The sequence below is a fragment of the Rhinatrema bivittatum genome, chromosome 18, assembly GCF_901001135.1.
Source record: "Rhinatrema bivittatum chromosome 18, aRhiBiv1.1, whole genome shotgun sequence".
NCBI classification, from domain to species: domain Eukaryota; kingdom Metazoa; phylum Chordata; class Amphibia; order Gymnophiona; family Rhinatrematidae; genus Rhinatrema; species Rhinatrema bivittatum.
The window spans coordinates 60,242,376-60,268,256 of NC_042632.1; the positions used below are offsets into that span (position 1 = coordinate 60,242,376).

A 25,881-nucleotide genomic window follows, 5' to 3' on the forward strand; every position below is an offset into this window, starting at 1 on the left:
CAGCGGCCCTGGAAACCTTTTCCTATGAACTCTAGAGCCATTGCCTGATCGTCACAGACAGCCGTTCCCAAGGCAGGCTCTGCTTGTAAGAAGAGGGAGGGATTTCCTATCTGGCTTCAGTGATTGTCGGTTGTGTCTCCGGTTAACCCATCATAACCCGCTCAGCATGTCACATTCCCAGTCCTACTGGGATTTCTGCCTGGGCTTCACGTGCTGCCCATGGAAAGACGACTTCACACCTGCGTTTTGCTCTCTGCTGTTTATCTTACGTTGCCTTTCTGCTGTAAATACAGATTTATTTTCCCCTCCTCCCCTATTTTAATCCTTTTTTTACTGTTGTTGAGTAAAACTATGTTAAACCTGAGAGTGGCTCGTTCTACAGGTGGGAGAAACGAAGTGAATTGGGCAAACTGGTTTGCTCTAGATTTGTCTGTTGCTTCTATTGGGGCTGCTGGGTAATGCGGGAGCCTGGAAAATATTGATTTTGTTCCCCATTCTGAAGAATCGGTGGGTTACTCCTTACTGTAGCTGAAAAGTTTTAAATATGTATTTATCTATTTATTTAAACATTTCCTCTATACTGCTTTAAACCAAAGTGGCTTACAATAAAACACACATGTAGTTAAAAACAAGAGACAAACAAAAGACACATTGTCAATATAAAGCAACATAAAAAACCCCATCATAAGGTCATGTAATAGCTGTGAAGTAACGGGAGGTTATATGCAGCCCTCAAACAGAGCTTTGTTTGTAACTCACTGTAATCCCTTTTCTAAACAGTTTTTTGTCAGCTACGAGTCTCAGTGTTTCTGGCATTTTGGTCTACAGAAGAGGTCCCGCTGCACATGCTTCCCTTTCTCTTACTCTTCCCAGCATTCAGTGGGCATGTTTGCTGATTGTAAGTCCCTAGATGGAGTAAATTGTATGAGAAAGTGTAGAAAGAACTTTGCACACAATCCTGTGTTGTATCGGCAACCAATGTAATTTCTATAACACTGGAGTTATGTCATCCTCTATCTATTTCTTCCTGGGGAGAGGAGATGTTACCATAATAAGAGAAGGAGCCCTTTCCTCTGAAGAGCATCCAGCAGGGGGTGAGAGAGGAGAGCCTGTTTGCCTCCTCCTCCAGCACAGCCCTGATTGTGGCCCCTAGTATGAGGAAGAGGATGGAAGGAGGGGCCCAGCAGGTTGTGAGAGGCGGAGCCATCGTCTAACAGGGCGTGAGCAGCTCTATGGTTCTGGCCTTCTCCGACTCTATAGTTGCTGTAAGTCCGACCCCCAGGGCAGGATCCTCCTGAAACACAGCTCTGACCTCATGGGGCTGCGTGAAGAACCTCACTCTATTATCCTAGAAACCAGGGGCAAAGGGGACAGGCTGAATCACCAGTTCACCCTAAGAACCAAACCAGCTGTGGAAGCAAGACTTTCAGCACGTTTACTTTATTGAAAGAAGAGGACAGAGAGAGGAAAATCACAGACAGGGTCTGCAGGAAAAGGTGCTTTGTGTGTGAGGAAAAATGGAAGCGGACCGGTCCTGTTGAACAGAAAGGAGAATCATCATTGCATGGATTCCTCCAGCTGATACTGAGGCCCTAGAACCCAGTGTAAGAGAAATAAAAACTATTGTTATTTACCTCTCAGTTCAGCAAAATCCATCATTTCCATACAAAGTTATTCTATTCAAAAAGGCTGCAAAAGAGATTGAGTCAGGAACATCTGCCTCTCTTCCACAGACATTCACTGCAGGGGTTCTGCTCACCTAGACTGAAGAAAAACATGTATTGCTCATGTTCAGCTGTCATCTGAGTTACATCAGAGAGGATAATACTAGCTGATTCCCAGCAGCCCCGATGCACTCTCCTCCCCAGCACTCTCAGACCCTCTCCCCTGCCCCACCAAGCCTGCCCCCCATCAACTCGTCACCTCCCCATCTCCCCTCCCATCAACTCCATCCTGGTTATCTAACAAGCCCACCCACTCCCAGCTTGAACCCAGCACCTACATCCCCCCTCCCTGCATAGACCAGACCCAATTTTGATGGCTTCTCTCTGGGTCTGTGGCTCATTTTTCCAGGCTGCCTTTCGCTGTGGCTCCATCTGGTCCCCTAGCTCTCTGGTTGCCTGTGGACCTGCTGACAGCCCTTGTGTCACCTGCCTTGCAGTGGAGCACGCACTGCATAATTTCCAAGCTGTTTGCATAGCTCAGGTCTTCCACGTGTGCGTCAGGGAGCACCTGTCTAGGTTCTTCGTTGGACGGTGGGGGGCACATGGCACCCACCGACAGACATTACCTGGAGGGCTGGGTTTTCCTCTGGGTTTGCTTGGGGGGAGTTGGTGCAAAAGGAGTTGAATGTTAGGGAAGTGAGGAGTGGGTGAATTATTGGGGGGGGGGGGGGTGGCAAAAATTGAGGCGAATGTCGAGGTGGTGAGGATCTTTCTGTGGGGGAGCTTGATGAGGGGATTCAATGTCCTCTTTTCTCCCTAACCTCAGTAGTGCAAGCTTGGGCTTTGACACTTTTGCCTCCCCCCCCCCCCCCCCCAGGTCCATCTTCCTGAGTCCTCTGCAGCATCAGAGGAGTGGGACTAAGGTCATGAGGAAGAAGAGGTGATAAGAGATCCACAGTAGAGGATGCATGGGAACAGTGTGTGTGTGTGTGTGTGTGTGTGTGTGGGGGGGGGGGGGGGGGGGTATGAGTGCAAAACAGCTGGTGAGATTGGGGTAGGTGTGTAGAGAAGCAGAGCAGGATATGTTAAAGAAAGCTGGAGGATGGGTGGAGTGAGAGAGAGCCAGAGATGAGGTGGATGGGGAGGGATTGTGATGGGAGATGTGTATGAGAGTGATGGAAGATGTGATGGAAGATGTGATGGAAGATGTGATGGAGAGGTAATCAGTGGGGAGAGAAGCAGAGTTGACATGAGGAGGGGGGGGCAGAGGTGTGATAGGTTAGATGCATTGAGACTGAGAGGGCAGAGAGAGACAGGGTTGGGGGTATGAAAGAGCCAGCGAGCATATTGGAAGGAAAGGGAGAGTGTGCAAGGGGATGGCATATCCCAAATAAGACTGCCCAGTCCCCGTATACTAATATCTAGAATTCCCCATGAAGGGACCCCGCATGCTGCAGCCTGGCAAAGCCTGAGATCTGCCCCCCACACTGTGACATTCCCCAAGCAGGGTTCCCAATAGGCAAATCCAGCTCATCCTATTCCCTGTGGATTTCCTGCCCAAAACCTGGCTGGCTGGGTCCTGAAGAACTGAAGTCATCGGATCTCTAAGGCTGTGCAGGGAAAATCTTTTAATTTGATTTCACTTTTTCATTTTGTTTTGTTTTATTTGTGTGTAAGTTTGTTTCATATTTATTTCAATTCGTTTCATTACTGAACCAAAATAAATATTACATTTTGAAAAATCGCCATGATATTAAGTCGGAGTATTTTCTGCTTTTCTGTTCACTTTTTTTTGCTGCTCTGGGCAGGCGTTAATTTCTGAGGCTAAAAATGTGCAGGTCGGGCACCCGTTTTCTTTTTAGATTTGGGGTGAATACCTTAAAGCCCGTTTTGCATCAGCCCCTTCGTTTGCAGCTTTGGGTACAGCAGAAATAAAGCGTTTTGGGTGATCTGTGTCATCATCGGAAATCAGGACTGCCAGATTCATGCGAAACTCTTCTTGCATGTTTGAGGTTTGTGAAGAATTATTAAAGAGATACTTACGCACGCTCAGCCCATGTGGATTTCTTGCACGGGGAACGTTTTGCTGGTAAAGCTGCCTCCAGCTGCGTAACCACCAGCCGTGCCTTCGTTGCCTTTAAACTTGGTACTTTCAACTTTAGTTACAACGTAGCTTCCACCGCCTCCATGGCCTCCCGCACTGAAGCTGCCCCCACCACCACCGCTAACTGCCCCACCTTCTTTCCAATCAATTCTGCCTGCAGCTCCACCAGTGCCACCAGCCGTGCCCCCTCCTCTACCACCAAAGCTTATTCCTACACCAAATCCACCTGCACTGCCAGCCCCTCCACCAAAGCCTCCTCTCGCACCTCCACCAATGCTTCCTCCTGCACCTCCACCAATGCTTCCTCCTGCACCTCCACCAATGCTTCCTCCTGCACCTCCACCAATGCTTCCTCCTGCCCCTCCACCAAAGCCTCCTCTCGCACCTCCACCAATGCCTCCTCTCGCACCTCCACCAATGCCTCCTCTCGCACCTCCACCAATGCTTCCTCCTGCACCTCCACCAATGCTTCCTCCTGCACCTCCACCAATGCTTCCTCCTGCACCTCCACCAATGCTTCCTCCTGCCCCTCCACCAAAGCCTCCTCTCGCACCTCCACCAATGCCTCCTCTCGCACCTCCACCAATGCTTCCTCCTGCACCTCCACCAAAGCCTCCTCTCGCACCTCCACCAATGCTTCCTCCTGCACCTCCACCAATGCTTCCTCCTGCACCTCCACCAAAGCCTCCTCCTGCACCTCCACCAATGCTTCCTCCTGCACCTCCACCAATGCCTCCTCTCGCACCTCCACCAAAGCCTCCTCTCGCACCTCCACCAAAGCCTCCTCTCGCACCTCCACCAATGCTTCCTCCTGCACCTCCACCAATGCTTCCTCCTGCACCTCCACCAATGCTTCCTCCTGCACCTCCACCAATGCTTCCTCCTGCACCTCCACCAATGCTTCCTCCTGCACCTCCACCAATGCCTCCTCCTGCACCTCCACCAATGCCTCCTCCTGCACCTCCACCAATGCCTCCTCCTGCACCTCCACCAATGCCTCCTCCTGCACCTCCACCAATGCCTCCTCTCGCACCTCCACCAATGCCTCCTCTCGCACCTCCACCAATGCTTCCTCCTGCACCTCCACCAATGCTTCCTCCTGCACCTCCACCAAAGCCTCCTCTCGCACCTCCACCAATGCCTCCTCCTGCACCTCCACCAATGCCTCCTCCTGCACCTCCACCAAAGCCTCCTCTCGCACCTCCACCAATGCCTCCTCTCGCACCTCCACCAAAGCCTCCTCTCGCACCTCCACCAATGCCTCCTCTCGCACCTCCACCAAAGCCTCCTCTCGCACCTCCACCAATGCCTCCTCCTTTGCCACCAATGTTTATTCCTACACCAAATCCACCTGCACTGCCAGCCCCTCCACCAATGCCTCCTCCAGCTCCACTGCTACCCGAGCTGCCTTTGCCAAAAAGAAGATCCCAAGTGCCTCCCATAATTTTCAGAGCGCCTCCAAGAAGTCCTTTGCCCCCCAGAATGCTTCCAATGATTCCTTCTTTGCTGTCAACACCCTAAACGAGAGAAGAAATAAGGAGGTTGAAAGAGGCAGAGAAAGGGAGTGAGTGCTGGTCCCACTGGCACACCCACCCCAAGGATTGTAGGTGCAGCAGAAGCAGTAAAGGGGAAAGGTCACCAAGTGCTCTCTGGAAACGTCCGATAATAGAAATGTTTTTTCCTGCTCATTCTGCTGCATCTGGATAGGAAATGTCCCGGGGACGTGGAGTGTGGCGTAGAGCTGAGGCGAGAGGGAGCAGGAGGGGTGCACGCACTCTCACAGAGGGAGGAGGTGGCTCACATTCCCTTCCAGGACTCTGCTGGGTCAGGGACAGGAGGGAGGCATTGGAAGTTATGCCACAGACAATCATCCTTACCCACGAAAAGAAATCAAAAATGGAGATAAGTGTTAGCAGCAGAGCAATTCACTATTATACTGCGAGGAAATCACCATCAGCCAAGACGTAAACATCTATCTTTTCTGTCTTTTTTTACAATTTTTCTGTTCTGATTTCTTACATTTTAATTTTTTTGCCTTTCTCTCCCATTCCCTCCATCTCTCCTCTTCATCTCTGTCTTACCCCTCCCTCATCAAGCCCAACTCATTCCTCCTCCTCCCTCTTTCCTGCCTTTCTCACATCCTCAGTGACCCTTCCTGTCCATTGTTCCCTCACCCCTGTGTCAGTAGGATTGGTCATGGCTGTAGAGAGCACACAGACTATCCCCATACCAGACCCAGCTCCTCTGGCTGCAGGGACACAGCTGAAAGAGGCTTTGCCTCTGTCCTTGTGGAAGCCTGACTTCCTCCTCTTGCATGGTTGCTGCTTTTTAAAATCATACGGTGTCCGTGAAGGGAGCTGGGGAGATCGCGAGGATGGAGAGAAAGTGCGCTCTCTCTCTCTGTCTCATATGCCTTGCATCCCATAGTTTAAAATGTCCTGGGCCTGGGATGGGCAGTGGATAACTGACCACAGGGGTTCTCCCTGCAAACCAGGACAAATCCACCCTCACCTGCAGAAACCACAGCTCAGGAAAACCTAAGTCAGGTTACATGAAGATGTGTATGCAAGTCAGAAAATCCTCAATGTACAGGACGAAATCCATGTGTAGACAAAATATAAGAAGATGCTGATGTTAAAAGGATCATTGAGCCATAGTTCAAATTTTTACTTCAGCTACTAAAGTGCACGTCACAAAATGGATAAACAGCCTCAGAAAAGCAATACGTAGTCTCATGAAAGGTATCAGCCTTCCGCATACGCGAGACACAGCAAACTCAAGAGATGAACTTTCTTCAAGAGATAAACCGTGAATTGCTCAACAGTCCCGCAAGATTCCCGCTCCTTGTTGTTGTTTCCAAGTGGGGGAAAGACTGTTTCTTTCCCCCACAGCAGCTTTCTCTTTCTGCCCCCACCCCTGCATCTGGTTCTCTTTCCCCAGGAAGCCCCCATAAGGTTTGAACCCTCTCCAGCTTTCTTCCTGCACCCCCCCCCCCATTCTCTTCTCCCTTCATACTAGTAAACCCCTATCTTCCTTTCAGCTTTAGAAAGACCCCCTACATTTCTCTCTGTCTGATACCCCCTCTTTCCCAAAACTCCCAGCTCTCACCCCTACTTCTTCCAAGCTTCCTGTCTACTCCTTTCATTTAAGGCTCCACCTGGCTCCCACTGATCCCTCCTTTGTTGAAGCCAAGGCATGGCCCGAGCAAAGTTCTTCCAGCCTGAATGAACCAAGGCTGAGTCTCCCAACTCTCTGCCTGCTGTCACCAGTGCTGATCCTTCTTCTCTTCCAGCCTGCATGGACCAAGGCTGAGTCTCCCAACTCTCTGCCTGCTGTCACCAGTGCTGATCCTTCTTCTCTTCCAGCCTGCATGAACCAAGGCTGAGTCTCCCAACTCTCTGCCTGCTGTCACCAGTGCTGATCCTTCTTCTCTTCCAGCCTGCATGGACCAAGGCTGAGTCTCCCAACTCTCTGCCAGCTGTCACCAGTGCTGATCCTTCTTCTCTTCCAGCCTGCATGGACCAAGGCTGACTCTCCCAACTCTCTGCCTGCTGTCACCAGTGCTGATCCTTCTTCTCTTCCAGCCTGCATGGACCAAGGCTGACTCTCCCAACTCTCTGCCAGCTGTCACCAGTGCTGATCCTTCTTCTCTTCCAGCCTGCATGGACCAAGGCTGACTCTCCCAACTCTCTGCCAGCTGTCACCAGTGCTGATCCTTCTTCTCTTCCAGCCTGCATGGACCAAGGCTGACTCTCCCAACTCTCTGCCTGCTGTCACCAGTGCTGATCCTTCTTCTCTTCCAGCCTGCATGGACCAAGGCTGACTCTCCCAACTCTCTGCCAGCTGTCACCAGTGCTGATCCTTCTTCTCTTCCAGCCTGCATGGACCAAGGCTGACTCTCCCAACTCTCTGCCTGCTGTCACCAGTGCTGATCCTTCTTCTCTTCCAGCCTGCATGGACCAAGGCTGACTCTCCCAACTCTCTGCCTGCTGTCACCAGTGCTGATCCTTCTTCTCTTCCAGCCTGCATGGACCAAGGCTGAGTCTCCCAACTCTCTGCCTGCTGTCACCAGTGCTGATCCTTCTTCTCTTCCAGCCTGCATGGACCAAGTCTGACTCTCCCAACTCTCTGCCAGCTGTCACCAGTGCTGATCCTTCTTCTCTTCCAGCCTGCATGGACCAAGGCTGACTCTCCCAACTCTCTGCCTGCTGTCACCAGTGCTGATCCTTCTTCTCTTCCAGCCTGCATGGACCAAGGCTGACTCTCCCAACTCTCTGCCTGCTGTCACCAGTGCTGATCCTGCCTCTCTTCCAGCCTGCATGGACCAAGGCTGACTCTCCCAACTCTCTGCCAGCTGTCACCAGTGCTGATCCTGCGTCTCTTCTAGCCTGCATGGACCAAGGCTGACTCTCCCAACTCTCTGCCTGCTGTCACCAGTGCTGATCCTGCCTCTCTTCCAGCCTGCATGGACCAAGGCTGACTCTCCCAACTCTCTGCCAGCTGTCACCAGTGCTGATCTTGCCTCTCTTCTAGCCCACTCCTGCTGCTTCCTGCTCTCCATCACCGATTTCTCTGCTAGTCCCGTTCCAGGAGAGAGAGTGTGCTAGGAAGAACATGGGATTGAGGAAAGAGAGGCAAAGATTGCAGTGCTCTGAGTGTGAGTGAGGTTTTGGCAGGAACACATGAAAATTCATTAAATCCCTAAGTTAATATGAATCTGATGACTACAAAGCAAAAAAAAAAAAAAAACCACCACCACCACCTCAAACAATCCAGATATAAGGTGTGCTTACCAGGAGGTTCCCCACGAGTCCCATCATGTGTTTCAGAACGAAGCCACTAAATTCCAAAAGGCCGCCCTAGAACGAGGGAGATTGAGCGCAGTGAGCGTGCAGCAATGTTCCGTCACATCGTTCCCGCAGCATAGGCTCGCGGCACTTCACTCTCTTACACGTACGTTCTCACACTGCAGCATGGAGATCGCAGCTCTAAACCCAAGCCGAGTCAGCATCCGTCAGGACTCGGGGACCAGCAGCAGAGGCCACAGACGCCCACAGCTGCGTTGGCTTGCAGAGTGAAAATTCTCGCGGTCTTTGCACCAGTTGTCAAAGAGAAGGTTCATGGGGAATTGTTTGTTTATTTATTCCATTTAGCAATCGCATTTCCTCTAAAAGACCCAAAGTATGACATGCAACCAACATCAAACCTCAATTGGGTGAGAAGAGGGGAAAATTTTGTTTCGTTTTTCATTTCGTTCTTGGAGGGCTTTTTCCTCTCAAATTTATTTTCGTATAATGTTTATTTTGTTTCCTTCATTTAAAAAAAAATGAAATAAACATTGGAAAAAAAACAAGAAACAGGGCCTCCCAGGATCTCCGTGCCCCCCATTTCAACCCTGGGGCCAGAATCCTCCCCAGCACCCACTTATCCAGTCCGGAGGGGATCCACAGATAAGGCCTAGGCCCCAGCCCAAACTGAGGCCTTACGTGCGGCCTAGGTCAAGGTCACAGCAATCTTCCATGGCCTAAGCATTAGGGCCAGCTGTCCCTAAAGCCTCGACCTTGCATAGGCTTAGGCTGCGGTAGGTTGCCTCAACCTCAGCATAGGCCCTAGCAAGGCCCAGGCTTGGAGACCTGGACCCAACGCCTGGTCCTCGACCTAGGACAGAGCTTAGGCCTGAGGACAGGTCCTGATGCCTGGGCAAGGGCCCAGACCCACACCAGACGCAGCCCACAGGCCATGTCCTGACTTCGGGGCCTTGCTCGTACCCAGGCTTGTAGCCAGACTTGGCCTGGAGGCTAGGTTCCAATGCATAGGCCTTGGCCAGGATCCGGACCCAGGCCCAATGCCGGGGCTAGCTAATTACTGCTGTATATCAAATGGCACCCTCCATTAGGGAGGCTGCGCCAGAGTTAATTAACTCTGGTGCAACAACCCCAGTGGATGGCATCAGTTGGCGAAGAAGGAAGATGACAGAGGAGCACTGAGGCCTGGGCGTGACCCTGAGTCAAGGCCCAGGCATCGAGACCCGGCCTCTGGATTGAGCCACAGTATTGGGCCTAGGCCCAGGCATCAGTACATGGCCTCCAGGCCAGGCTCCAGTGTCAGGCCTGGGTCCGGAACGAGGCCCTGGTGTCAAGATCGGTGCAGGATGCCGTATCAGATTTGATAAGTATGGGGAGATCCTTTGCTCAGGTTTTGGCCTAGCCTGAGACTCTGGTGTCATGCTGAGGTGTAGGTCTTGGCCCTTTCATTGGGTCATGGCCCAGGTCTCGAGCCTAGGCCAAGGTGCCAGTATTGCACTGAGGCATAGGATGGGGACCCCTGCTTTGGGTCTCTGTCTACTCCCTAAGTGAGGCTCCGGCTTCGAGCCTAAACTCAATTCTTTTTTGATTAAATGATTAAAAACAACGAGATTCCACCAAATTTTTTGTCGGAATTTTACTTTTGAAAACGATGCAAAACAAAAGAGAACATTTTTTCTCACTTACTCTTTCATTTCTCCCAAATGCCCATCCCTCGTTAAATTGTACGAGGAACAGTAAAAACAAAATACGCCGCCACAGGCTCAGTAGCATAATTTTCACTTTAAAACTTGGAATCACGTGTGCCCTGCATTTGTGCGAGTGCAATCCCGCTGGAAAATGAATGCAGAAATCTGAAACGGCCGTCTATGTACGTACGTTTCCCAGCCCAAACATTTACCTGCCCCCCTTTTAGAGGTCGATTTTAAAACAACTGCATGGATGCCTGTGCACCAGCACACGGGTGTGTGGGGGGAGATGTGCTGGAATGTTTAACAGTGCACGCAGTTACGCGCGTATGATGTAAAATACGCCTGCCGTACGTAACGATGCACCTAGTTATAAGAAATAACGGAAGCAAAACTACTTTGCTTATGTTCAGTAGGACTTTGCCAGCTTTAACTCGCGTATGTCAGCAGATTTTAAAGCATGCTTGCATGAAGGATATTCCCAGTTTTATCAACAAGCTACCAGCTTGCCCTGTCAATCTTGAGTTCTTCCAGATCCCTCTGATTCTTCACCTTGTATGTCCCCCAGTTGATCTGGATCCCTCACCCTGTCATGTCACCCTTAAAACTCGAGATCTGCAGACTTCCCCCTGCACAGGAGCAGCAGTAAAGTTGCATGGCATGCTGTGGCATCTGCTTTTAAAATACGCACATATGAGTGTAACAGTTGGCTCCGCCCCAAAACGCCTATGTTCCACCCACAACTCCTCCCCCTCTCTACCCCTTTTTGGTTACTCACGCGCATAACTTCCGGCTTTTAAAATACATGTTGCTCGTGCATGGCCACGTCACTGCGTACATGGGTTTTTTGCATGAGCAACATTTATAAAATCGACTTCTTTGTGCACTAAAGCCCAAATTTTACGTGCGCAGGGCTTTTGTTTAATTGAAATAAACTAATCACCAAAGTGAAAATAGAAAACCAGGAAAGAAGTGGGGCTGGATCGTCTCCTTCCTCCAGCAAACCCCCCCACCAGCACCTCTGCAGTGAAAAAATGATGCCCCTTTCGCTGTCACACGGCCCTGAGACCGGCGCTGTTCTGCTCCCTGTTCTATGATTGCACAGCCAAGCGGTGCCAGCCAGGGGAACAACCCCCATGCGGGACAATCTACGTAAACATTTCCGAGAGCTGCATGGGGAAAGTGCAGAAGACGGAGAAGGCCCAGGGAGAGCTTTAATTTTTTTATTGCTGGGGTGTTGGGCAGGGATTGTGCTGCTTTGGTTTTGGCAATGCTGCAATCTGAAATAAGGAGAACTGAATGAATTTCATTGAGCCCAATATTCAGAATGGACGTATTATTTAGCTGGATAACTTGGGGGGGGGGGGGGGGGGAGGAATTGAGCTAGCCAAGAGGGTTCCAACATTCAGTTGGATACCTCTGGTCAGTCCATAGACCTGCCCTAATGTTATCCAGCTAACTTTTAAGATATTTATTTATTTGTTTTTATATACCGACATTCATTGGGGTATATCACATCAGTTTACATTATAACTTGATAATAATATGACTAAGAACATGCCATACTGGGTCAGACCAAGGGTCCATCAAGCCCAGCATCCTGTTTCCAACAGTGGCCAATCCAGGCCATAAGAATCTGGCAAGTACCCAAAAACTAAGTCTATTCCATGTAACCATTGCTAATGGCAGTGGCTATTCTCTAAGTGAACTTAATAGGTAATGGACTTCTCCTCCAAGAACTTATCCAATCCTTTTTTAAACACAGCTACACTAACTGCACTAACCACGTCCTCTGGCAACAAATTCCAGAGTTTTATTGTGCGTTGAGTAAAAAAGAACTTTCTCCGATTAGTTTTAAATGTGCCCCATGCTAACTTCATGGAGTGCCCCCTAGTCTTTCTACTATCCGAAAGAGTAAATAACCGATTCACATCTACCCATTCTAGACCTCTCATGATTTTAAACATCTCTATCATATCCCCCCTCAGCCGTCTCTTCTCCAAGCTGAAAAGTCCTAACCTCTTTAGTCTTTCCTCATAGGGGAGCTGTTCCATTCCCCTTATCATTTTGGTTGCCCTTCTCTGTAACTTCTCCATCGCAATTATATCTTTTTTGAGATGTGGTGACCAGAATTGTACACAGTATTCAAGGTGCGGTCTCACCATGGAGCGATACAGAGGCATTATGACATTTTCCGTTTTATTCACCATTCCCTTTCTAATAATTCCCAACATTCTGTTTACTTTTTTGACTGCCTCAGCACACTGAGCCGACGATTTCAATGTGTTATCCACTATGAAGCCTAGATCTTTCTTGGGTTGTAGCACCTAATATGGAACCTAATATTGTGTAACTATAGCATGGGTTATTTTTCCCTATATGCATCACCTTGCACTTATCCACATTACATTTCATCTGCCATTTTGATGCCCGATTTTCCAGTCTCACAAGGTCTTCCTGCAATTTATCACAATCTGCTGGTGATTTAACTACTCTGAACAATTTTGTATCATCTGCAAGTTTGATTATCTCACTCGTCATATTTCTTTCCAGATCATTTATAAATATATTGAAAAGTAAGGGTCCCAATACAGATCCCTGAGGCACTCCACTGACCACTCCCTTCCACTGAGAAAATTGTCCATTTAATCCTACTCTCTATTTCCTGTCTTTTTAGCCAGTTTGCAATCCACGATAGGACATCGCCACCTATCCTATGACTTTTTACTTTTCCTAGAAGCCTCTCATGCGGAACTTTGTCAAACACCTTCTGAAAATCAAAGTATACTATATCTACCGGTTCACCTTTATCCACATGTTTATTAACTCCTTCAAAAAAGTGAAGCAGATTTGTGAGGCAAGACTTGCCCTGGGTAAAGCCATGCTGACTTTCTTCCATTAAACCATGTCTTTCTATATGTTCTGTGATTTTATGTTTAGAATACTTTCCACTATTTTTCCTGGCATTGAAGTCAGGCTAACCGGTCTGTAGTTTCCCAGATCGCCCCTGGAGCCCTTTTTAAATATTAGGGTTACATTTGCTATCCTCCAGTCTTTAGGTACAATGGATGATTTTAATGATAGGTTACAAATTCTCTCTTAGCCTGTCTTATCAATGTCTTACATTTAACTTGCCAATGTTTATGCATTTATCCTATTTTCTTCTGTTGGATCCTTCTTCCAATTTTTGAATGAAGATCTTTTGGCTAAAATAGCTTCTTTCACCTCCCCTTTTAACCATGCCGGTAATCGTTTTGCCTTCTTTCCACCTTTCTTAATGTGTGGAATACATCTGGACTGTGCTTCTAGAATGGTATTTTTTAACAATGACCACGCCTCTTGCACACTTTTTACTTTTGTAGCTGCTCCTTTCAGTTTTTTCTAACAATTTTTCTCATTTTATCAAAGTTTCCCTTTTGAAAGTTTAGCACGAGAACCGTGGATTTGCTTACTGCCCCCCTTCCAGTCATTAAATCAAATTTGATCATATTATGATCACTATTGCCAAGCGGCCCCACTACCGTTACCTCTCTCACCAAGTCCTGTGCTCCACTGAGAATTAGATCTAAAATTGCTCCCTCTCTCGTCGGTTCCTGAACCAATTGCTCCATAAAGCTATCATTTATTCCATCCAGGAACGTTATCTCTCTAGCGTGACCCGATGTTACATTTACCCAGTCAATATTGGGATAATTGAAGTCTGTGAAAACCAAACACAAAGATTCTCTTAATGAAAAATCCCACGATTGAAATGAACTTATATAGAAAGACGTGGTATTTGATAGTTTTGAACAATCACAACGCTATATAAATCTTTTTATCAATTTTTACAATGTATATTTAAGGACCATCATACCACCCCCAGTGCTCACAAGTTATACTTGCACTTTCTGCACTTTCACAGGGTCATGTTTAATCAATTGGTCCAAATGACATCAACGTTCAATTTTTTCATTTTTTGCTATATAATAAAAAGGCAACTTTCCTTATTTCCAGGTTATCGGGGTTGCTTGTCCCGGGGCTGTCGGAGGCACTTGTCCGCGCGCGTTTCGCCAAGGCTGCTTCAGAGACATCCAATTCAAGCTCTCCAGATCCAGCACTTCCCCTTGCTTGGCGGGGTATCTAAACAGCGTTTATTTCATGCAAAATGCTGCGGGTCCATAAATTTTTCGGACACCGACGCCGTCTCCCTGCTCAGAAAATTTCAGCAGGGAGACGGCGGCGTCGGTGTCCGAAAAATTTATGGACCCGCAGCATTTTGCATGAAATAAACGCTGTTTAGATACCCCGCCAAGCAAGGGGAAGTGCTGGATCTGGAGAGCTTGAATTGGATGTCTCTGAAGCAGCCTTGGCGAAACGCGCGCGTCGGACAAGTGCCTCCGACAGCCCCGGGACAAGCAACCCCGATAACCTGGAAATAAGGAAAGTTGCCTTCTTATTATATAGCAAAAAATGAAAAAATTGAACGTTGATGTCATTTGGACCAATTGATTAAACATGACCCTGTGAAAGTGCAGAAAGTGCAAGTATAACTTGTGAGCACTGGGGGTGGTATGATGGTCCTTAAATATACATTGTAAAAATTGATAAAAAGATTTATATAGCGTTGTGATTGTTCAAAACTATCAAATACCACGTCTTTCTATATATGATAATTGAAGTCTCCCATTATTACTGCACTACCAATTTGGTTAGCTTCCCTAATTTCTCTTAGCTTTTCACTGTCTGCCTCACCATCTTGACCACGTGGATGGTAGTATACCCCTATCTCTATAGTCTTCCCCGACACACAAGGGATTTCTACCCATAAAGATTCAATTTTGTATTTAGTCTCATGCAGGATGTTTATCCTGTTGGACTCTATGCCATCCCGGACATAAAGTGCTACACCGCCTCCCGGGTGCTCCTCTTATTATTCTTACATTAAAATATTATAACATTACAACTTTAAAGTAGGGGGAGAGGGTAAGATAGTTAGAGAACTTTAGAGTAACTTGGTTAGAGAAATGTGCAACATTATAGTAGGGGATCGAGAGGGAGAGGTTGGATCATGTAGATATCTGGGTATATTTATCGGTGCAGCTGCGCCCAGCTGCTCAGCAGCTGAATATCAAGCTCTCTGAGTTTTTCTTTTTGTTTCATTTTGCAATGATGCCTAATGATACGGAATGCCTTGCTGCATTTCACAACAAATGCACCCTCCTACTATCAGTAAAGGTGGTGGAGGCCAGCACTTCAGCGCATTTTGGGAGGACAGTGGTCGGAAAAAAGTTGAGAGGTAAGGAGCTGGTTTTGGCTGTAGGAATTTCAGCTGGGCAGACTGCATAGGTCCATTTGTTTCTATTCTAATGCCGTTTACGTTCTTACTATGCAATTAGTAATAAATGCATAAATATATCATCAAGACTTTTTATAGTTTATACGTTTTGAAAACTTGGCCTCATACTCAGCTGTCCAAATGGCACAGGATTGTCCATTTAGACACTCAAACAATGCCAGGCTTCTCCTCGAAACTGATTTCATGGCATTGCTTTAAAGTAAGAAAATTTTTTATTATACAGCTACTTGGGGAAACTGCAAACTAGCAGGTTATATCTTAACTTTCACTCAATCAAACTACTTTTAAAGAGAAAAAGACAACAACCAACCAGGAGTGGTATCAGAAATTTATATGGTGCTTCCAATCTCATGGGCTCTTGCCCTTACAGGGCTACAACCCCTCTCCTGTGTAAGCACTGTTGGATCACGTCACTTACCAATTTTCGTACCACAGCTACCACTGCTGAGGGTAGGAGGGAGGGAGGGCAGTCCTGGAACCACTGCTGAGGGTAGGAGGGAGGGCAGTCCTGGAACCACTGCTGAGGGTAGGAGGAAGGGAGGGCAGTCCTGGAACCACTGCTGAGGGTAGGGGGGAGGGAGGGCAGTCCTGGAACCACTGCTGAGGGTAGGAGGGAGGGAGGGCAGTCCTGGAACCACTGCTGTGGGTAGGGGGGAGGGCAGTCCTGGAACCACTGCTGTGGGTAGGGGGGAGGGCAGTCCTGGAACCACTGCTGTGGGTAGGAGGGAGGGCAGTCCTGGAACCATTGCTGTGGGTAGGGGGGAGTGCTGTGCTAGAGCTGCTGCCAATAGGTAAGTTGAGGGGGGGGGGGGGAGGGTGAATAACCGAAGATTCGCCTAGTGCGCGAAATAGGCTTGTACTGGCCCTGACTAATACAGAATGCTGTATTGAGGGTGCCAGTTTGTACTCTAGGGTCTACAGTACCCTTGACTAGAGGTGGTACCTGTCACGAGGTACGTGTTTACTGGCACTACATACAGTATATAGCCCAAATAACCATTACATAAAGACCTTTAGCTGCATAATCATGATATACTTCTAGAAGATTATTTTCAGAGTTTTGTACGCTGCTTTGGAAAGGAATGTTGCAGGATGGTCATCTCTGACCCATTAGAGGGAGGGGGGGGGGGTCAGTGTTAGTTGATCAGATATGTCACATTTATAATCAAACCCGCTTATCTCTATGTTAGAGAAAGGCGCTCCTTCACTTATGAGCCACACAAGGCCTTTATCAGATGATAACTATTTAGTGCTTTTATATATGGACTAATATATTGAGAGCAGGTGCTTAGAGATTCAACATTGCCCAAGACAAGAGACAGGAGATAGAGAAGTAGATTTGCAAAGGCTAAAGTCATTTTGATTCAAATAACAAATGTATCAAAGCAATTATTGTAATAAGAGACTGCCCTTACCAGCAATATTTCATAAGACCGCAAAGTGTTTGCAAGGATGCCCTCAAGATCAATTTTTGAACAAAGGTGTCCAAACTCTGCCTCGTCAGTCTCAGCCTGAAAGAAAAGAGAGAGACTGATTGCAGAGCAGTCCTTCTGCAAAGCCCACCAAAGAGAACTTGTATTTCAAACACTGAATTTGGTGGTGTTGAGTGCATCCCAAAAGCAAGGACTGTTTTAATTATTTTGGATAAGCATCTGTAGAGATGCACTTCAGCATTTAGGGATTTCTCACACAGCAGAAAGCCCACAAATATGAGGCCATCTAATAAGAAGCCCAAGAAAACAGGGGTAGAGGTTATTGCTCTATGGCACAGGAGACTTGTTCTGATCTCCTGACTGACCTCCCAGCATGCCATGGAATCAGTGGTACGTACATGGGAATGGATTTTAATACTCTTCTACATAATCAGAGATGATAGGGCCATGGAAACAGTGACATGTACATAGGAATGGATTTTAATACTCCTCTAGATAATCAGAGATAGTAGGGCCATGGAATCAGTGGCACGTACACGGGAATGGATTTTAATACTCCTCTAGATAATCAGAGATAGTAGGGCCATGGAATCAGTGACATGTACATAGGAATGGATTTTAATACTCCTCTAGATAATCAGAGATAGTAGGGCCATGGAATCAGTGGCACGTACACGGGAATGGATTTTAATACTCCTCTAGATAATCAGAGATAGTAGGGCCATGGAATCAGTGGCACGTACACGGGAATGGATTTTAATACTCCTCTAGATAATCAGAGATAGTAGGGCCATGGAATCAGTGGCACGTACATGGGAATGGATTTTAATGCTCTTCTACATAATCAGAGATGATAGTCTTACCTCCCAGAGTAGTTGCAAATTCTTGCGATTGGAATTGTCGAGATTCTAGAAAATAGCATAAGATAGTCAGCACAGTGCGGGAAAGGTGCTAAAATGTTCTGTTTTCCCTGTCTCATGCTAGTTGATCTCTGGCACCCTCTCTTTCTCATAGCTCTGAGATTCTTCACTCTCAGGAGGGATCTTCATACATGCTCTGTTTAATTATTGAGTCTCACCCCAGTGCAGACTGGGAATGCTGAGATGGCAGGTGAAATATACTGTCCACATGCGCCTTGAACCCTGTGCAATTAAATTCAAAAAGAAACTAAAAACACTTCTGTTCAACCATGCCTACACTGAATTACTTTTCCCTTCCCCTCTGTAGTCTCCCCCCCCCCAATTCAGGTGACCGCCCTCTCCTTATATTAAGAAGACATTCATTGTAAATTGTAAATTGTTTTTCTCTGGTTATGTTCTCTCTATCTTCCTACTGCCTTTTGGTTTACCCCCCCGCCCAGTTATATTCTCCCTGTTGAAATGTACTTTCCAAGCTTTCAGTTAATATGTGAACTGGTATGATGTCCCCACTAATACCGGTATATAAAAGTTTCTAAATAAATAAATAAAATATCACCAGTGCTCTTTCCCAACCCATCAGAGACCAGTATGCTCCCATCTGCTGGTTATACTCTCTGCCATCATCTAAGAAAGCTCAGGTATGGAGGAAAGCAGTTTTATGTCATGAGTCTGCTAGGAAATAAGACAAACTGTGCTTTGTACCAGGTTATCCAGAAACACATCCTTTGACGTTTCAACACTTGAGGCCAGCGATTTCTGAAAGACAAAGGAAGAATTGTAAGTAGGGAGAACATATGAAGTAATGGCCTGCTAAGTATACTTCCTGCTCAGCGCTCTGACATTTTCTAGCTGCTGCTTCTGTAATTCGCAGGGGCAGATATCTCAACATTTTGCTCTAGATTTGCGCTGGTGGGAAAACTGCTTTGCCTCAGGAAATTTTCACTGATAAATTTACAGCAATTTCTGTACTATGGCTTCTGCTCTTTCGGGTTTTGCTCAGCAGAGAGGATTACTGAAACTTCAGACTTTGTTCCTAGCTGTGCCTTTCCTGATGTCGCCATGTCACAGGATGTCCTGTCTGACACTGCTGCTGGAATGTGACATGCATGGCTAGGCTGCATGCGGGTCTGGGGTTTTCCATAGGTCCTGTGATCTCCATGAATGGAGATCTGATGTTGGGAAGATGTGAGGCCCTGCTTCTGACTGACACTACAGGGCAGTCTTTAGGCCTGTGTGGTGCAACCACCATAAGGCCCCTTCAGTTGCAAAGCCAGTTGTGGTTGCACCTTTCACATCTGCCTAGTGACATACACTGATGATATCCTGAGGGGGACTGTAGAATGCAGGCCATTCCAGTCTTAGTTTACTATTTTACACTCCCATCTCTAAGACTTGCAGTTCTGTTTTTGCATTAACACCAGCAGGACAACCATTCTGAGAAGTTGCTAGAAATACCTGGGTCTGTCCCTCTCAGGACCGTTCAGGGATATCACTAGAAATCAGACATACTGTGCATGCTCCCACAAATCCACTGCCCTAAAACTGGTGCCATGTCAGTTGGACAGGGCACTGGAGGAAATAGGGTTAGCAGAGGCTGCAGGTCATCAGGGATTGCTAGGTCAGTCCTGGCTTTGCTAATGCATGCAAGGACTTATAGTTCTAGATCAATGGAAAATCAGAGCTGCACATCCAAATACACAGGGTGCAAATTCAGGTCTGGCTCAGCCTGGAGCCATCTGGCAGTCTCTTGAATACGGGCACAACCACCATCTGTTGATAAGCTTTACCATCAGCTGGATGAGAATTTTCATGACACCTTGGTACTCCGGGCTGTGGGGATTGACCTTCCTTTCCTAAAACAGAAATCAAAAGCTTCAGCATGGAGCAATACTTTCCAGGCAAGTTCCTACCTAACAAACTCTTAGGCTTTTCCCTCCATATTGCATATAATTACCACCGTTATTGCCTGTAATTACCACCCATTCGTTGCTGGCTGAAGATGAGTTACATTCAGGTAGATTGCTCTCTTTATGTAAATCTTGTCTCAGTGCATTCTGGGACATGCAGTCTTATATATTTATTCCTGTCTAAAACGTCTCCTGAGAATTATCACTCCATTTCCTGGCACTTATTCCTAAACCAGGACTAATATTATTCTGAGCCTAAAATGAGACTGACCTAAAGTCCATTTAAGTAGCACTTAATATTATTTTGGAAGTAAAATACACAGTAGAGAGGTGGGATTGCAAGGGGTCCCTCTTCATGTAAATCCCTGAGAAGGTAGTGAGAGATCCCAGCTAGTAATATCAGAAACCCCAGAAGAGTGTGCACTCACCCCCAGCTGCTTTATACATACACTGTAGACCCAGTATTGGCAATTTTATCTACTGCATAGAGAACAGGTTGGAGAGGCATCGTACTAGACTTATCAGCTGCTGCCCTCTCCTCCTCACTTCCTATTGGATTCCTCAGTCTTTTCTTGGTTCTCATCAGATCTCCCTGACTAGGTTTTCCTGATATCTTGTTCTGAATAGTTTTCTCTCTCTGGCTCTGTTTTCCAGGCCTTTACTCTTTCATTGCCCACTGTGGCATCTGGATATATCAAATTAACTAGGAGGCTTCTTGGAATGTGAGCCCAGACCACTCTCACTATTCAGGAGGCTGCAGGTGCTCAGTTGGGGACAATTAATAAGTAGCTGTAAAGGTAGTACCTTAAGTGAACTGAAGATACAACTCATCATTGCAAATTGGACAGAATATTCTCTGCTTTTTGCTTCCTAGAAGAAAGTTTAAAAACAAGTTAAAAACTTTCTGGAACAACAGAACTTGTGTATATTTGGTAAGGTTGAAAATTATTTAACCCTAGGCAAGAAGACTTTCGGAAAGTCTGTCTTTGTTTTGGTGGCCTTCAGTAGGATTTCCCCTCTTTGCCTGGAGGAGGTCAGGAATACGAGGATCTATGTTCCTGTCCTACAGAACCAGAAGGGACAGTGGTTTCCTTCCCACAAGAGAAGAGTTTCTGAGGTATTTTGAAAATTTTGCTGGGAAGGATTTTTTTTTTATCGCCATTCCTGCCCATGAGAATAGTAAGGAATTTTTGCTGCATTATGACCTTCTTACTCAGAGGTCCAGTGTTGACATCAGAGGAGAGGCAGGAGATCCCTGTCCCCACTGGGAGCCCCCTTCCATCACTCAGTTTTTTCTTCCCGACTACCTGCTACCTGAAGGGACACCAGTTCAGTCGTGCAGGTCTGAGACAATCAGTAATATTTGTTTGGAGAGCTAAAGATTGAATTTACAAGGCTCTCTAAGGAAAATTGTGAAGAAAGTTAGACCAAGCATTTTAAAGAAATGGTTTTAATTTATATTTTTCTGCAGTTAAGGTGGATGATTTAGTTATTCCGTGGTTTGAGCAATTAAGGAAGGTTTTCGGTCAGCTAGCTCAGAAACAGGAAGTTTTAATTAATAAATATACAAGAAAGTTTCCTTTGTCGTCTTTGGATTTAGGCAACAAAAGTTGCAACAGAATATAAAGTAGCAACAGAATATAAGTGAGAAGTGAAGAAAGCTAAGACTGTATTTTACCGGTTCTATTAATCAACCCAAGGAGTTAAGTCGTTGACAAGAAAACTTGATACTTATCAAGCAGAGATTGTTGATCAGGATGCTTTGGCTGATTGCTTGGATCAAAAGTTGAACAAATTACAAGGATCTGTCAACTTATAATTTTACAAATTTAGTTTACTCTGTAGGACCTCATGTTGTAAATTCTTGGGCAGAGTTTAAGGTCATCAAGGATGAGGATGTCTGTGAGGTAATAACGCAATTGAAAACTGAGTTCTCCGATGGACCAAACTCCTTTTTGGATAATTACTAACATAGATATATATGTGTGTGTGTGTAGATACATATAAAGTTATTATGCAGAGGGGAAATAATTTTCAAAAGGATTTATGCATTTAAAACTGTGCTTTACACATTCGTATGGGCTTTTGAGAATTGCTACGATAGAAGATTACAGTTATGCGTGTGACTCCTTTGAAAATTGTGATTACTTTCTGAAATGAAGGAGTTAAAGATCTTAAGGACCTGGCTCTTTCAATCAAGCAGTCTTGAGCTGACTGTGAAATCTGAGTTATTGCAACCAGGAACTGTGATGTTTCAAGTGAAGTTAATTTGTAATGAAGCTCTGTGTTAGTTGTAACTCGCCACGATTCTTGGAGTAGTGAGTAATAAATACTTTTCAAATACATAATATGGGGGGGTTTTGTGAAGATCAAGTGGAGATTTGTTGCCGATTGTTTGGAGATATTTTTGGTTACAGTAAATTTCTGTTCCAACACCCCACAAGTGTGCCCAGGTTTATTTTGGGGGTTGAGGGTGACTTTAAACCCAGAACATCTCAGCTGTGAATATATCTGTGCGAGAAAGAGAGGGTAAGACTCTTTCCTCCTGTGTGCCTTGGAGGTCCAATCTTCCCTACCACTGGAAAGAACCCTGCCCCTGGAGCTAATGGTAGCCCCAGGTCACCGTGTACCCCTGTATTCAGGACAATCCCGAATAGTGTATCTTTCTTCATCGTCAATCCTTTGTGAAGCCCATAGTAATAAAACTTAATTCAGGCTTGTATGGGCATTTTCATCCTAACAGGATCCCAAAGCAGTTTACTATGTAAAATTCCATAAGTCTATCAGCAGCCACCTCTGGGGTGCATGACTATGAGGATATTTCTGATGCATGTGCTGCATGTCCACTTTTATAGGAGAGCAAGGACCATGTTATAACTCAGTTAGACCAGAGAAATAATGACTCTCCCACTGTCAGACAGAGGGTCAGTGACAGCTGGGGTATAAGGTAATACAAGGGCTTGCTCAGTGATGGAGGAGATTTCAGCTGCATGGAGTTCTCTGCAGAAAAGTGTATGAGTATTTATATAAATGTATTAAATATTCAAGGAAAGAAAAGAGGTTCTTGGATATCAGAACTGTCACAAATGAAATCTGCAATCACTCTACAGGCTGGAAACCCTGCACACATTCTGTGCTGAAAATGATAACCAGAGTGAGAGAGAGAGGGAGCTTACGTGGCTCTGCCTCCAGTTCTCAGTTTTAAGAACCCAGTTTTGGATTCAGGACACCCCCTGATTTCATACATCTGAGACCCAATCGGGGAGGCTGTGAATGGATCTAGTTACCCTCAGCGAGGACTTTTCCCGTCAGTCAGACTTACATTGAGCTTTTTCCAGCTGCGGGGAACCTGGAAGTTGCCAACAGAGCCTATAATAGAGGAACAGGACACGGCATCAGCTCCTTAAGTAGTAAGACTGCATTATGTGACTTTGATTGTTCACCTGTCATCCGCATTGGAAGCAGCGGAACACAAGATTTTTAAATAAAGAAAGAAAGAAAACCATTTATTGGAATTTTAGATATGTTATTATGTGAAGGTCTGGCTTGGGCGATGGATGGACTATGAGTCCACAAGTTAGGAATTAAGGTAAGTCCCAAGAAAGCAAAAGCCTAAGATGGGAGGAGTGTGAGTTATAGATTCTGAAAGTTAGGGAAGATTTCAGCCCCAGCTAGGGGCCTAAGTTTTGGGCTGAGAGCAGGTGAGGCCCTGCTATTTAGGTGGCTAAGATAAGCCTCCTGCTGGAAATCAGTGCCAACTGCCTCTCCCTTACTTTCCCCAGACTGCCCTCACTCACCTATTAGGTGCCTGAATTTAGACAACAGGGGAAGGGGGGAGAGTTATTTTCAATTAGCAAGATCTCAGCATCTTCTTACGCTAGTAACTCTTTCACTGCCAGTGGTGTTTGCAAGCCAATAACTTCCGCCACCTTACTGAGTAACTGCGACAAACAGACTTAACATTTTCCAGCATAGCAAAGCTTCCCTTGGTGCATGGCTTAGATGGGTAACTGGTCACACGATCACAGAATGCCTGCAAACCGTAGTACTCTTTAACTGTCTACTAATAACTGCAACTCATTGCGATTGGGTATGATTCTTACAGTAATCGCTCTCTACGGAAACCTGCCATAATAACTTTTCAGCTGTCTGGTTTGAGAGATGAATGATCTCTTGCACACCAGGATATGGGAAAGGAATTGCCCAAAAGTAACTCACCCTCAAAGCAGCAGCTCAGAGCCAGCAGCAGGAAGACGAGTGCAGCCTTCATGGTGGCAGACTGGGTCCTGATCTGTGGGCATGACAGGAGTGCTCTGCTCAGCGCTGCACTATATACAGGGGCAGCGGGGGCTCGCTCGCGCCTTACACAGTGTCATGTGCCTCCTGTTTCATCATGGACCACACCGCGGTTCCACCTCCTTGTTTGCTATCCCTGAAAGGTTAGCCATGTCCCCTGAAGATGTGGCAAAGTGACAAACTAATCACAAGTTTCTTGATGGCAGCTACTGTACGATCACTTGATGCAGATGAAGTTTGAGCAGTTGCTGATTACCATAGGACAGAGAGAGAAGGAGGAATCAGATATGTAAAGTCTCCTGAATCAGCACTTTCAAAAGTCTTTCGTTTTAGATCAGAAACACATTTTCTTCCATAATTCGAGTTACTTTTTCTTAGAAACCAATGACTGCGTGACATGTGTGTGTCTTGCTAAATTCCCTGTGTTAACTGTACCTTGGATTGTGAAGTATGAAAGAGTTTTACAATGCTCCATTCGTACAGTGCTAAGAAAATGTTTGTGAGCACCTTAGCAAGGTCTGAAATTCAGCACAAAACATCCAAACCCTGATAACAGAGAAAGACAACCCCAATGAATAAATAACTGAGACACAAAGAATATATTTTCATTATTCAAAAAAGATTTAATATATTTATTTTATACATTCCCAAGTTCAAGGTGACTTACAATATGAACCCTCAGAAATAAATACAGTAAAAACTCATAATTATAAAACAAATCTTAAGCTTTAACTGAGCCTACCACTTTATGCTATCTTACATATTTAATAAAAAGAAGTCAGCCTTCAGTTGTTGTTTAAATGTTTTAGTACATCGTTGTTTATGAGTTTCCTCTGGCAAGGCATTCCAGAGCATGGGACCAGCTACTAATAATCATCTCTCCCTTGATTCAGCTTAGATGAATTAACGTATAACGTGGTACATCTAAAAAGCATCTGCCTTCAGATCTCAGACTTCTGGTCGGGCGGTAAATTTTTAAAAAGGAATTAATGCACAGCGGTGATTCGTGATTCATAGCTCTATGAATCATTCCCAAGACCTTATATGTGGTTCTGTGTTTGACTGGAAGCCAAAATCAGGGTAATTTGTGAGGATCCCAGCTGCAGAGTTTTGAATGGTTTGAATGCCTTAATTGCGGGCCCTTGAGTTACGACCGGCTCGAGTTATGACCAACTTTTCTGGTCTTGAGTTACGAACAGATTGCAAGTTCCAACCAGAATATGTCCACTTGGGGGGGGGGGGGGAGAGAGAGAGAGACTAGCCATAAGGCCCTCATGCTAGGTAGGTATTTAAACCCCTATATGAGGCCCACCTAGTTACTCCAGGTGAGGAGTAGGTATTAGTGTAGGGGTTAGGGGTCACTTTGACATGCAGTGTGCGCCGTACAAACAGAACAGTGCTCTCTTGTGAAGATTTCATGACCTTCGGAGTGAGGAAACTCACCCAAAAATGAGATTTGTGCAATGTTCTCTCAACCTAGCTTGATGTTACCCAGGTAGAGAGTCCATATGTAGATATCATAAAGGAACTGGTGGAGGAGGTGAAATTGTTTCTGGTAGGCTAGGCACATTTTATAACTTTTTGGTGAGTACACTAGGAAATTTTTGGTGTTTCTGTTAATTACTGACATTATACAACCATTTTTTATTATAGAAATGGTTAGGTAAGGGATGCTTTTGGGAGGTTGGAACGCATTATGGGTATTTCCTATGGAAAAAATAGTCTT

General features: G+C 46.0%; 1 protein-coding gene across 1 annotated transcript; it reads right to left on the reverse strand.

Moving 5' to 3' along the window:
• Positions 1 to 1,421: 1,421 nt before the first annotated feature.
• On the reverse strand, positions 1,422 to 24,150 carry LOC115080043 (glycine-rich cell wall structural protein 1.8-like). Its single transcript, XM_029584075.1, has 10 exons — positions 24,078 to 24,150; positions 23,182 to 23,228; positions 20,664 to 20,729; positions 19,740 to 19,805; positions 18,655 to 18,708; positions 17,896 to 17,940; positions 17,015 to 17,110; positions 8,562 to 8,627; positions 3,708 to 5,285; positions 1,422 to 1,592 (listed from the first exon to the last, which is right to left on the reverse strand). The coding sequence occupies exons 1-9, from the start codon at positions 24,127 to 24,129 to the stop codon at positions 3,714 to 3,716; spliced, it is 2,064 nt and encodes a 687-aa protein (XP_029439935.1). The 5' UTR covers positions 24,130 to 24,150; the 3' UTR covers positions 1,422 to 1,592; positions 3,708 to 3,713.
• Between the last annotated feature and the right edge of the window lie 1,731 nt (positions 24,151 to 25,881).

Excerpts from the sequence above, each read along its gene's own strand:
- LOC115080043 (XM_029584075.1), bottom strand. The coding sequence starts at position 24,129 with ATGAAGGCTGCACTCGTCTTCCTGCTGCTGGCTCTGAGCTGCTGCTTT. Across the intron at positions 17,111-17,895 it reads ATTTGCAACTACTCTGGGAG|GCTGAGACTGACGAGGCAGA; the intron begins GTAAGACTATCA and ends CTTTTCTTTCAG. Across the intron at positions 5,286-8,561 it reads GACTCGTGGGGAACCTCCTG|GGTGTTGACAGCAAAGAAGG; the intron begins GTAAGCACACCT and ends TCTCTCGTTTAG.